The sequence below is a fragment of the Mus caroli genome, chromosome 15 (assembly GCF_900094665.2).
Source record: "Mus caroli chromosome 15, CAROLI_EIJ_v1.1, whole genome shotgun sequence".
Classification (NCBI taxonomy): Eukaryota; Metazoa; Chordata; class Mammalia; order Rodentia; family Muridae; genus Mus; species Mus caroli.
This window is the reverse complement of record NC_034584.1, coordinates 91,385,597-91,397,903: the sequence shown is the minus strand read 5'-3', so window position 1 is coordinate 91,397,903 and position 12,307 is coordinate 91,385,597. Positions and strand designations below refer to the sequence as shown.

Here is a 12,307-nt window from a genome sequence, read left to right as displayed (position 1 = left end):
TGAAAATTTTATTTTACATGTAAATATTTTTTTCTGCATGTACGCCCTTTCAGTGCCTGTGGAGGCCAGTGGAGGTGTTTGATCCTTTGGAACAGGAGGCCGTTGTGGGCTCCACCCCAACGTGGGTCCTGGGAACTTTACTCAGGACATTTGCAAAAGCAGCGAGTCCTCCTAACTGCTGCGCCATCGCTCCAGCCCAAGGCTGTCATTCCTATTTGTCTGATTTATGCAGATTTTCCTTAGAGGCAATCCACCTTTGCCAGATTAACTTTAACCTCTGCCCACTGGTCCCTCATCCTCTTGGTTCTTACTGGTCTCTTTAAAGTTCTCATTAGTTGATAACTGGGAAACAGAAAGACACAAAGATGCTACTGTATCCCAGGGTCTAGACCTAAGCTTTGCAGGAGACAGGGGTGAAGTAACCTTTGTTAAAGCTGGGCTAAGCAGCTGTTTTATATGCAATGCCTCATTTGGAAGGGATTTTTAAAAAAGATGTGTCTTATTCTTATATGTATGTGTTTGTATCGGTGTGAGTGATTGCCACTGTGTGCAAGTGAGTTGGAATTACAGATGGTTGTGAGTTGGTCAACGTGGGTGTGGGTGCTGGGAACAGAAAGCTGGCTCTCTCAAAGATCAGCAAGGCCTTCTAACTGCCACACCACCTCTCCATACCGTAGGGAAGACATTTATTATTTTTTTCAAGACAGGGTTTCTCTGTGTAGCCCTGGCTGTCCTGGAACTCACTCTGTAGACCAGGCTGGCCTTGAACTCAGAAATCCTCCTGCCTCTGCCTCCCGAGTGCCGGGATGAAAGGCGTGCACCACCACTGCCCAGCTAGGAAAGCCATCTTAACAAGCAGAGGGTTGTATTGTCCGATTCATGGTTTTGTCCCTCCCTGCTGGTTTGATTTTAGATAAGATTGCTGGAGCTTGAGGTTGTGTTGTGAGTAAAAACTATGAGGCCAGGAGGGGCGAGACTGAGACAGAGAAACAGAGAGACATAGACACACACACACACAGACACACAGAGACACACACACAGACACACACAGACACACACAGACACAGACACACACAGACACACGCACACATAGACACACACAGAGACACACACACAGACACAGACACACAAAGACACACACATACAGACACACACAGACACACGCACACACAGACACACACACACAGACACACACACACAGACACACGCACACATAGACACACACATAGACACACACACAGACACACGCACACACAGACACACACACACACACACGCACACACAGACACACACAGACACAGACACACACACACACACACACACACACACACACGTTACTAGGACCCTCTATCTGATTGATGCTGGCTATTATACCAGTCTGGATTGTTTATATTTGGTCTTATATAAGACACAAATAGCAGGGCTGCAGAGCTGGTTCAGCAGTTAAGAACTTTTGATACTCTTGCAGAGGACATGAGTCCAGTTCCCAGCATCCACACCAGGTGACTCACAATCGCCTGAAACTCCAGCTCCAACCTGATATCCTCTTCTGATGTCCACAGGTGCCAGGCACTCATATGGTAGACAGATATACATGCGGGCACTCACACAGACACTCTGAAAAATAAGTAAGTCTTTTTTTTTTTTTTTTAAAAAGAGAAACATCTCTTGTTTCAGTTTGACTTCAGGCTTCCTTTTACAATACAGCCAAATGATACAGAGTCTCAAGGCTCGCACCTTGTCTTTGTAGAGCACTTAGGAGCTGGTTATGGTCGTTCATCCCTATAACCCTAGTCCCCACAGGATTGAGTCTGTGTGAGTGAATGCCATGTGTGCACATCACGGAGGGAAGAAGATCGTGAGCTTAAGACTGAGATAAGCAAGCCTGGGCTACAAAGCAAGAGTCTTCCCGAGAAACAACAGCAACATCTGAAATCCCAAAAAGCAAAACAAAACACCAAACCCAACCAGGAAACAAGTTAATTAATAATCTTTTCCTAAGACTCAGAACACTGGTCAGACTCCTTCCCCACTTAACTGTTTAACGAGATCAGTAATTGCAACATGAAACCTCAGCAGCATTCTCAGTGGTCGCTGCAGCGTTTCACTTCTGCAGTGATAAATAAATATTTGTGGTTGCTTCCAGTGACCATTACAATTTCAACATAGACATCAAACAAAGAGACTATTTCCTTGAGAACAACTGTTGAAGAGATTACCAGTAAACTCAATGGAGATGACTACAGTTTATTCACAGGAGGGGGTGGGAAGACATGGTTTGCCTGTTGTACGGGAGCCTATGTAGAGATAATGGTCAACAGAAGCAGAGAGGCATGCCATCTACAGAGAAGATGGTCCAGTCTGAGCTCACAGAGGGGACGGCTGTCACAAGTGGGACAATAGTACCTCAAAGTTCGGAAGCAGTGGCCATGGAGATGGTTCCGTTACAATTGATTGTATTCGGCACACACATTGGGGGAGGGGGAAGGATTCACCACCCAAGGGTGCTATGGAGTTTCAGTGGAGCAGCTGGTTGGCCCCCTACTGTCTCCCTTCTCCATCAACCCTGCCTGAAAGTGAGACAGCAAATGCAGTTGCTTTCCTATGAATGTCAACGTCTGTTTTAAATAGAATTATGGTTAATTTAGACACATTAAGATTCTTTTAAATTTTTATTTATTTTTTTAAAAATTAAAAGTGTTTTAAACTTTATGTGTTTGAGTGTTTTGCTTTCATGTAGTCCTGTGCACCACATGTGTGCCCGGTGCCCCGGGATGTCAGTTCTCTGGGAACCAGAGTTACACACAGTTGTGATCCACCTCTGGGAATCAAATCCAGGTTCTCTGGAAGAACAGCCAGTGCTCTGAACTGGTGAGCCGTCTCTAGCCCTATTTCTATTTATTTTTATTTATTTCAGACTGGGTATCATCACAGGACTCTGGTTGGTGAGGAACTCACTATGTAGACCCTGAACTCGTAGAGATCCACCTGCTTCTGCCTCCGCAACGCTAAGATTAAAGCTGTACCCAAGCATCCACATTAAAAACATTTTTTTTTAAACCTAGTTTGTCTGCAATGGCACCTGCTGTGTGTGGTGGTGTACACAGAATAGGATTTGCTACAGAGACAGAGGCAGGGGAATTATGAGTTCAAGACCAGCCTTGGTTACACTTTGTTAAAAGCTAGTTTATCTACAATACCATCAGAAAATAATGCTCTTTTATTTTTATAACGTGTAAGAGTGCTTGCCTGCATATATGTATGTATGTATGCACACCACATGCATGCCTGGTGCTAAGAGGCCAGAAGAGGGCGTAAGATCCTCTGGAATTGTAGTTACAGAACTGTTAGCTGCCACCCAGGTGCTGGGAACCCAAGTTTTCTGCAACAGGGAACAGCATTCTTTCTTTTTCTTTTTTTTTTTTACGATTTATTTATTTATTTAATTATGTGAGTACACTGTAGTTGTACAGATGGTTGTGAGCCTTCATGTGGTTGTTGGATATTGAATTTAGGACCTCTGCTCAGGTCAGCCCACTCACTCTGGTCAACTCAGTCCCTGTTCGCTCTGGCTCAAAGATTTATTTATTATTATACATAAGTACACTGTAGCTGTCTTCCAATGCCACCAGAAGAGGGTATCAGGTCTCATTACAGATGGTTGTGAGCCACCATGTGGTTGCTGGGATTTGAACTCAGGACCTCTGGAGGAGCGGTCAGTGCTCTTACCCGTTGAGCCATCTTGACAGCCTGGGAACAGCATTCTTAACCATGGAGACTTCTCTCCAGTTTCTGATCTTTACTTTTAAATGAACTTAAAAGACAACCAGTCACACCATGAGGGAAAGAAAGATCCTAATGATATGACCTAGTGAGGAAAGACCAGGGGCGGTGTTTCGTTGACTGGCAGGTAGATTGGTGGTTTGCAGCTGCACAGCTGTACCCCATGCTTTGAAAATGACTGATGCTGAAGTTGGATCGAAGATTAATTATGTCAAACCTCTGGGATAAGATTTATAAATCAGCGTGTGTGGGATACACACCTGCACGCTGCCTCCCTTGTGTGATTCGAAGGTTCAGTTAAACTTGTGAATGAATAACTGATCTTGGAGATGATATGTTTTCCATTCAATTTGAAAAAGTTGGTTTGTGGACTTAAAAAATTATACCCATTGCATTGTACAACAGAGTTATTACATAGGAAACAGCTGCACTCACAAGGAAGCAGAAGCAAGCATTACAGGTTTCAGTCATTCTTTTAGATAAGCCAGGGTCTATCTAAAGATAGACACAAGCCGGAAATCTACAGATAATCTTAGAAAAGGAAAAAGATTAGTAGCAAAAAAGCACAAGAAAGACCAGCAGCCACATACATGACTCAGAGAAAACAGCAGAGTTCCAGCGTAGACAGTTGTTAGAAGTTACAGAAACGTTCTCCTAGGATTTTCAGAGGCTACAAACATCTCGTGAGTGGAAAGCAGGGCAGCTCTCAGAGACACAATCGAGCGGAGTCAAAGGCTTTATGCTTTGGAGGTCAATACGTCAAGATGGGTGCACTTTGGGGGATCCTCACGCTTAGTCTAGAAGAGGTTAGAGCATCAGTCTACGTCCGCCGCCAGCAAAGCCAGAGCAGCGGAGCGCGCGCGGGAGCCGAACCTTCTGCGCACGCTCGAGCGGCGCGCGGGGCCTTGTGGGAAGGCGCAGACCTCCGGCGGTGGAGTAGGTAGGACGCCGTGCGTCTCCCTGGAGCGGGTGAGGTTGGTGGCGGCCGTGGCGAGTGAGTTGGCTTTACGGTTCCCGCCGGCTGCAGGGGCGTGGGGAGGAAGAGCGGGGCTGGGCCCGGGCCGGGAGCAGCGGCGGGGCGCCAGGGCTGGTTCCCGAGTGCGCTCTCCGCGCGCTGCCCAGGGTTCGGCCTGAGCTGGCTCCGCGTCCGGGCTCGGGCGGTCTGCGATGGCCGGACCTCCGGAGCCACGGTCCCGCGAGGGCGGCGGACCTGACGGCGCCTTCAGGCCAGGGTGTGCAGGCTTGGCTTGATACGGGACGTGAACGTGGTTCCCCAGGCTCTGGAAGTTTCTGGTTGCCTGCGGAACGAACCCCGTCCTGGCAGCATGGGCTGCCCTAGGACCCGGGGGTGGGTGGAAGGAGAGCCGCCACCCTTACAGCATCTCATGGTCTGCTTGTTTGTTTAGAGACAGGGTTTCTCTGTAGCCCAGGCTGCCCTGCAGTTCGCTGTGTAGTAGACCATGCTGGCCTCGAACCGCGGGCCTCTGCCTCCCTCCTGAGTGCTGGGATTGAAGGCGTGCAGTGGTTAAGGGTCTCATTTTGCAGGTGTACTGGTTTGTGTCCAGCAAAGCGCTATGCTGGATTTGTTTATGAATGAAATGTATACGCATAACCAAATGTGGACACTGCTTGACGCTTAAACTGCCTCGTTGAGGCTGAGTCAGAAGATCCGTTTTACACTTTTTGTTTGTTTGTTTGTTTTGTTTTTCGAGACAGTGTTTCTCTGTGTAGACCTGGCTGGCCTTGAACTCAGAAATCCGCCTGCCTCTGCCTACCGAGTTCTGGGATTAAAGGCGTGCATCACCACTGCCGGGCCGTGCCATTTTAAACAGTCTCTTTTTACTGGGGGGAGGGGGGAGCTCTTATAACCTCCCTCCAAGTATTCCTATCTTAAGGTACCTAGTCCAGTCACTTTACCCATTTTATCTGTCTGCCTGTCTGTCTTCTGTCTCTCTTGCAGTCTTCAGCATCTTTCACATGTCAGCAAATGCTATGTCCTAGCCCTTTAAAACTTACTCTTAAGGTCTGCTAAGGTGTCATGTTGAGTTTAATTTGTGAGGCCCCCTCTGCCTCCTGACTAGCTGGAACCAGAAGCAGTGGTCTACTGTGCCCCTCTGTGTGCTTCATGTGCTTCCGATGGAGTTATATTAGGAAAGACAACGTTAACCCCTGTCCCATGTAACGTGATTCATTTAACTAATTTCTATCCGTAAAAATCCTGCGACTATCTCAGTCTTTTTATGACCTAACGCCATGAACATACGAGCACGTGTGTGCGCTGCTAACCTTTCCTACTTAACTTGTTAATTTTCTCAGGCAGCTCTCATATGGGCCCAGCTCCCTAGGTACTGCCACCTGCTTTTTCTGATCTTCCTGTTCCCTAAGGCTGCCACTCTTCAGGCCCTGCCGAGCTTCCGTCAGTACAGTCTCTGAGCACGTTCAAGAGTTTCTACCTTATTAATGGTGTCACCCACATTTCTCTCTAGTCCTTTCTGTCTACTCGATACCTTCTGATGGCCCCTAAGTGCTCACATTCAACATATTCCAGACTGAAGCAGTCCTCTTAGTCATCTGCCCCCTCCCCCAACGTGCGAGTTTTCCTTTTACAATTGCATTGCTTTTCCAAAGTTTTATTTTCACGCTATGCGTATGTGACGTGCGACGGTGCATGCATGTGCCATGGCACACACATCAGACGACAACTTTGTGGAGTCAGTTTTCCCTTTGCACCTGTGTGTGGGGTACCAGGGATCGTGTGGGTACCACTAGGTATCACCAAGCCTTAACGTTGTTAGGCTCGAGTGTTGAGTGCTCTAGTCAGGAGCCACCTTTCCAGTCCCTCAGAGCTAGATTTCTTGACTTAAAAAGATATTACCAGTTTCTACCAAGCAGAAATCTAGAACATCGTTTAAATCTTTCTCTTCTTCCCAACGTCTCGATCTAATCAGGCATCAGGTTATTTTTATATTACCAGTCAATTACTTTTATGTGGCTTTTAGAATGTTGGCTAACACCCCCCAGGCCTGGTGTGTTACTGTCTGCCCCGTGTCGACTTTTCACCTCTTCTTTGTCCCTCAGCTTTTCTCTGCTGCCTGGTCCTCCCTGCTCCTCACTTGACTGGCCCACTCTGACCTTGAGTCTTTTGTTACTAGTGGGCTCTCAGGCATGCACCATCACACCAGGTGTAAATGCAGTTTTCTACTTAACAGTATGATGAAGTGATGACGGTTTTATGGGGATGCACACCCCCCCTCCCCCATCGTAAATAGAAGCATCTGCTGCTCTGATTTTCAAAACTTTGTGTGCTCAAGACTTGGCAGGACACGATGACTTCGGCGAGTAAGGCCGTTGAGTTGCAGCTCCAGGTGAAGCACAACGCAGAGGAGCTGCAGGACTTCATGAGGGACTTGGAGCACTGGGAGAAGGACATGAAGGAGAAGGACCTGGAGCTGAGAAGACAGGGTGGCGTTGCCGAGGAGGTGAGCGAAGGGTCTCTGCTCATGTGCAGCGGAACCTACTTATCAGTGTGTGTACCACGTGGGTGTGCATGCACAAACACACGCACACACAGGCACACACACACACACCAGCATGCCACAGCACAGGATTACAAGTCAAAGGATAACTCCCTGGGGTTGGTTCTCTCTTGTGGGCTCCAGGAATCGAACTTGAGTCGACAGGCTTGCAACAAGCACTTAGACGTGCCCAGCCATGTTATCGTTAAATTTAAATTATAGAAACATTTACAAATAAAGCATGGCCCTGTAAAATGTGCTGTCAAGTCCCGAGGTTGCCTGGAATCCTAGTAGTCGGGCAGTGGAGGCAGAAGGATCTAGAGTTTAAGTTAGGTGGTGGTGGTGGTGCACACTTTATCCTACCCAGCACTTGGGAGGCAGAAGCAGGCAGATCTCTGTAAGTTTGAGGCCAGCCTGGTTTATAGAGCAAATGCCTGGACAGCCAAGACTACAAGGAGGAACCCTGTCTAGCCTGGGCAATATAAGATCTTGTTACATAAAAATGCTGAGATCAGCCAGGTAGTGGTGGCGCACGCCTTTAATCCCAGCACTTGGGAGGCAGAGGCAGGCAGATTTCTGAGTTCGAGGCAGCCTGGTCTACAGAGTGAGTTCCAGGACAGCCAGGGCTACACAGAGAAACCCTGTCTCGAAAACAAAAACAAAAAACGCTGAGATTATAGTGGTTTGCATCATTGGAGACATTTTCAGAGATTCTGCTTCCTAACGAAGCTTTGAATAATTGTGTGTTAACCTATCAAAGATATTCTAAGTCTTGGTATTTAGTGAGAGGATGGTCATGTGATAGTACTTAAATAATCTCAAAATATGTAGGGGTGTGTCTGTATCTGAAAATAATATAATCATATATTTAATAATTTATAAACAGCATTGTCATTAAAATGCAGATAAGACTCATGTTAAGCCAGTGTGTTGAAATCTGGCTAGGTTTTTGTGTCGTGTGTAGCCAGTGGAGGCACCAGGTTGCCTTTGAGCATCTGCTCATTCGCCGTGCTAAGTGAAAATCAGGTAGTTTTTGAGCTTTGGATTTATGGTTGTGAATTTAAAGGCATAATTCAGATTTCATGTTAATACCTTTCTTGTGACTGAACAGTGTGCAGCATTCATCAGTAGTGAGCTGAACTTATAAACATAATTACTCCTTTTTGTGGGGTGTGGGGTGGGGAGGCGTATGCCCACATGTGTGCACTTGTGTGTGTGTGTGTGCCCATGTGGTGCACACGGAGGTGCCTTCCTCCATTGCTCCGCACCTTATGTTTGTTGAGAAGGTCTTTCAGTGAATTGACATACCCTGAAGGCTGACTGGCTCCAGAGCTCCTGGGATCTGCTTGTCTGTTTCCCACGGGATTACAGGGTGTGTGGCCATGCCTGGCTTTTACCTGGGCGCTGGGGATTCAAACTCAGGTCCTTTTGCTTGCACAGCCAGAGCTCTTATCCACTGAGCTGTGTCTCTAGTCCACATCATCAGTAGTATAAAATGAACTTGAAAATTAAATTGAAAGAAGAACTTCTTATTTGAAAATATTATTTAGTGCCAGGCAGTGGTGGCATACGCCTTTAATCCTAGCGCTCAAGAGGCAAAGGCAGGCTGATCTTTTTTTGTTTGTTTGTTTTTTTGAGGCAGGGTTTCTCTGTGTAGCCCTGGCTGTCCTAGAACTCACTCAGTAGACCAGACTGGCCTTGAACTCATAAATTCGATGCTTCCCAAGTGCTGGGATTAAAGGCGTGTGCCACCACGCCCAGCTGGCAGACTGATCTTTGAGTTTGGAGGCCAGCCTGGACTACACAGTGAGTTCCAGGGCATCCAGAGAGAAACCCTGTCTCAGAAAACCAAAAGAAACAAAAGAAACTATCATTTCCAACATTGTTAGTTATATAGAAGCAACAGAGCAAAATGCCAAAGCTTTCTTCTTTCTTCTTTTCCTTCTGTTCTCCTGTCTAGAATTTACCTCCTATTCGAAATGGGAATTTTAGAAAGAAGAAGAAGAAGAAGAAAGGCAAAGCTAAAGAGTCATCCAGAAAAACCAAAGAAGAAAACACGAAAAACAGAATAAAATCTTACGACTATGATGCCTGGGCAAAACTTGATGTGGTAAGTTTATCTAGTTATGTACTTTTTAGTACTTAGATAAGCATTTCTTGGAGTCAACTACTAGTCACAGGTGACATAAAAAGTAACAATGTCCTTAGGACCTGTGCGTTCTCCCCCCCCCCCTTTTTTTTAAATGTTGGGAAAGGGGTTCATATGTAGTCATACGTAGGCTAGCTTTGAACTTGAGATCCTCTTGTGTCAGCCTCAGGAGTGCCGCATTACAGACGGGTATATACCGCCATATCATCTGAAAGTGGGTGTCCTAAGGTGCTTCCCCATCACCGTAATAAAACATTGACCAAAAGCTATTCAAGGAGAAGGACTTACTCCGTCATCCAGGTTAGAGAGTCTGTCGTCAGAGGAAGCCAGAGCAGGAGCTCAGCCAGAACCTGGAGGGGGAAACGGAAGCAGAGAGGAGCTCAGGAGAGCCTGCTTAGGCTGCTGTCTCACCCGCCCAGGAGTGGGATCGCCCATGGTGGGCTGGGCCCTCGAGGTTGATAAGAATGATTACCTCCGCAGAATTGTGTACAGGCCAATCTGATGGAGGCAGTTTCTCAAATGAGGTCCCTTCTTTCCAGATGACCCCAGCCTGTGTCTAGCTGACAGAGCCCAGCCAGCACAAGTAGACCAGTAGAAGGCTCTGCTTTCCTAGATCTGAGATAGATCCTGTTACTATGCAAGTCTCATCTCCCACCTGACGCTTGCTGTGATTAGTCAGCCTCTGCCTCAGAACCTTCCCCAAAGCTCCAGAGAGCTACTGGCACGTTAGCCCGTGAAGGCGACCTACTGGCCGATCCTGCCTGATTCTGGATGCCTACTTCTTAAAGTGTGTGGTTAGGGTGTGCGTGCTCCATGCTGTGTGGTTAGAGGTGTGCAAGCTGTGTGGCTGGAATAAACATTTCTTCCGTGTTTTGTTTTAAGAAGATTTATCTAGTTTTAAGTTATGAGTGAGTGTCCTGCCTGCTTATATGTAAGAACGCCCACCTGTGTGCAAAGGCCAGAAGAGGGGGTCGAATCTGGAACTGGAGTTACCGGTAGTTGTAACCTCTGGGTGCTGGGAACCGATCCTGGTTGGATCCCCTGCAGGAGCAGCACGACTCTTGAGAGCAGAAACTCCTCTCCAACCCGTCGGTTTATTTGCTTGCTCGCCTTTTCTTTTTTCCTCTTTCCTTCTCTTTTCTCTCCTCTCATTTTTTTAGACCAGGCTGGCCTGTAACTCACAGAGACATGCCTATTGCTACCTCTCGAGTATTGGGTTTGAAAGCACACACTCCCATGCCTGGTCTTTTTGTCTGTTTTTAAAAAAGATTTATTTACTGTGTTGTTAAAATTCTTTCTTTGGGGGAAGGTGTAAAACAAGGTCCAGATGGTAAACTGAGGCACAGTTCTACCAGAGGGTGCTCGGGGGCGTCCCTTAGAGAGCCTCGGAGAGGGGTTCCTAACAGGGCTGTAGAACACTCTCCAAACGAGCTGTATCCAGCAGTGAAGATGTCCCCATAGCCACATAGTCTCTTACCTCTGTGCACTCTAGTCCCTTCCCCGTGTGCAGCCTAGCCAGGTGGTAGGGAGCAAGCACTCAGGTAAAACCCTTCTGTCCTACTCTGTGGAGATGAGGGGTGGACACCATCAACTAATCCAGCGGTGCAGTCTGTGTGTCAGGGGCAGGGGCAGATGAGTGCCCCACAATGGCGGTTGCTTGATTTTGGGAGGGCAGTCACTCACAGTGTAATCTTTTAAACAGTAGTGGGTGGGGCTGGAGGGCTGGCTTGGCCATTGTGGGCACTGGCTGCTCATGCGGAGGGCATGATTGCCTACCTAGCACTCACCTGGCAGCTCACAACTATAATTCCAGATGCAGGGGATCTGATTCCCCCTCTGGCTTCCACAGCCATCTGCAGATGTGTATAATGCGTGTGCGCTCTCTCTTTCTCCTCCTCCCCCCTGCCCCCTCCCTCTTCCTCCCCCTCTTCTCCTCTGTCTGTCTCACTGCCTCGTCCTCGCACACTCCACCACTGAAATCTTTTTATAAAAGGCATTGTGTAAGAGCTAGATGTGGTGACTGTGGCACCCGACTGCAGGAGGTGCTTTGGGCTCCCATCCGTGTCCTAACAGCTTCGGCCCCATGAGGTGATGGACGCACACTCATCTGCTTATGCTTGCAGGACAGGATTCTCAACGAGCTTGACAAAGAAGACAGCACCCACGATTCTCTGTCCCAGGAGTCAGAGTCGGAGGAAGATGGCATTCGTGTGGATTCCCAGAAAGCTCTTGCTCTAAAAGAACAGGTACTCTAGGTTAGTTGTGGGCTCCTTTAGGGAGACAGGCTGTGCATGAAGACGAGTGAGTCCTAAAGTTCTCAGCCTTGTTCAGGAGATCTTCATACTTAAGTCGTATTGGCTGTCTCCTTACTGGGGGGGAGCCAGGAGCCTGTTCTAGAGCCACGTTAATTACCTGGTTCTAATCTGTGATGAGCTCTTTAAGCTTTTTGTAGCTCACTTTCTTAGCTGTTCAAAGGGAACAGAACTTTGCTAAACCTCAGCAGTTGATGTGTTAGGTGACCCAAGTGCTTGGACGGCACCCGAGATTAGTCTTGCTTTTAGTAGTAGGCAGAAGTAACGGAGTGAGTGTGAGATTGTTGGTTTAAACATTATCCCACTTCTCTGTATCCTGCACCATCTCTGGTTACCTTTTGAGATGTTCAGGATCTATCATTTCTTCTTTAGAGAGGGAGGTTTTAGTACATACATTTTAACACAGGCTTAAGCAAACACATAGGAAGAAGAGGGGTACTCAGGAGGAGAGAGACAGTCCAGAGCTTGGATGTGTGCCTGACAGTCAGATGCAGACACAGTCCAGAGCTTGGCTGTGTGCCTGACAGTTAGATGCAGACACAGTCCAG

At 47.4% G+C, this 12,307-nt stretch overlaps 1 protein-coding gene across 3 annotated transcripts in view; it reads left to right on the top strand.

Moving 5' to 3' along the window:
- Positions 1 to 4,691: 4,691 nt before the first annotated feature.
- The window catches only part of Rpap3 (RNA polymerase II associated protein 3), a 32,019-nt gene continuing 24,403 nt past the window's right edge, over positions 4,692 to 12,307 (top strand). The window contains exons 1-4 of one of the 3 annotated variants that reach the window (XM_021183490.2): positions 4,692 to 4,723; positions 7,095 to 7,262; positions 9,259 to 9,408; positions 11,571 to 11,693. In XM_021183490.2, the coding sequence (XP_021039149.1) occupies positions 7,110 to 7,262; positions 9,259 to 9,408; positions 11,571 to 11,693 (426 nt within the window). In that variant the 5' untranslated portion in view covers positions 4,692 to 4,723; positions 7,095 to 7,109. Of the gene's footprint in view, positions 4,778 to 7,094; positions 7,263 to 9,258; positions 9,409 to 11,570; positions 11,694 to 12,307 lie in introns of all 3 variants that reach the window. The other 2 variants (XM_021183488.1, XM_021183491.2) reach the window with 2 other exon arrangements.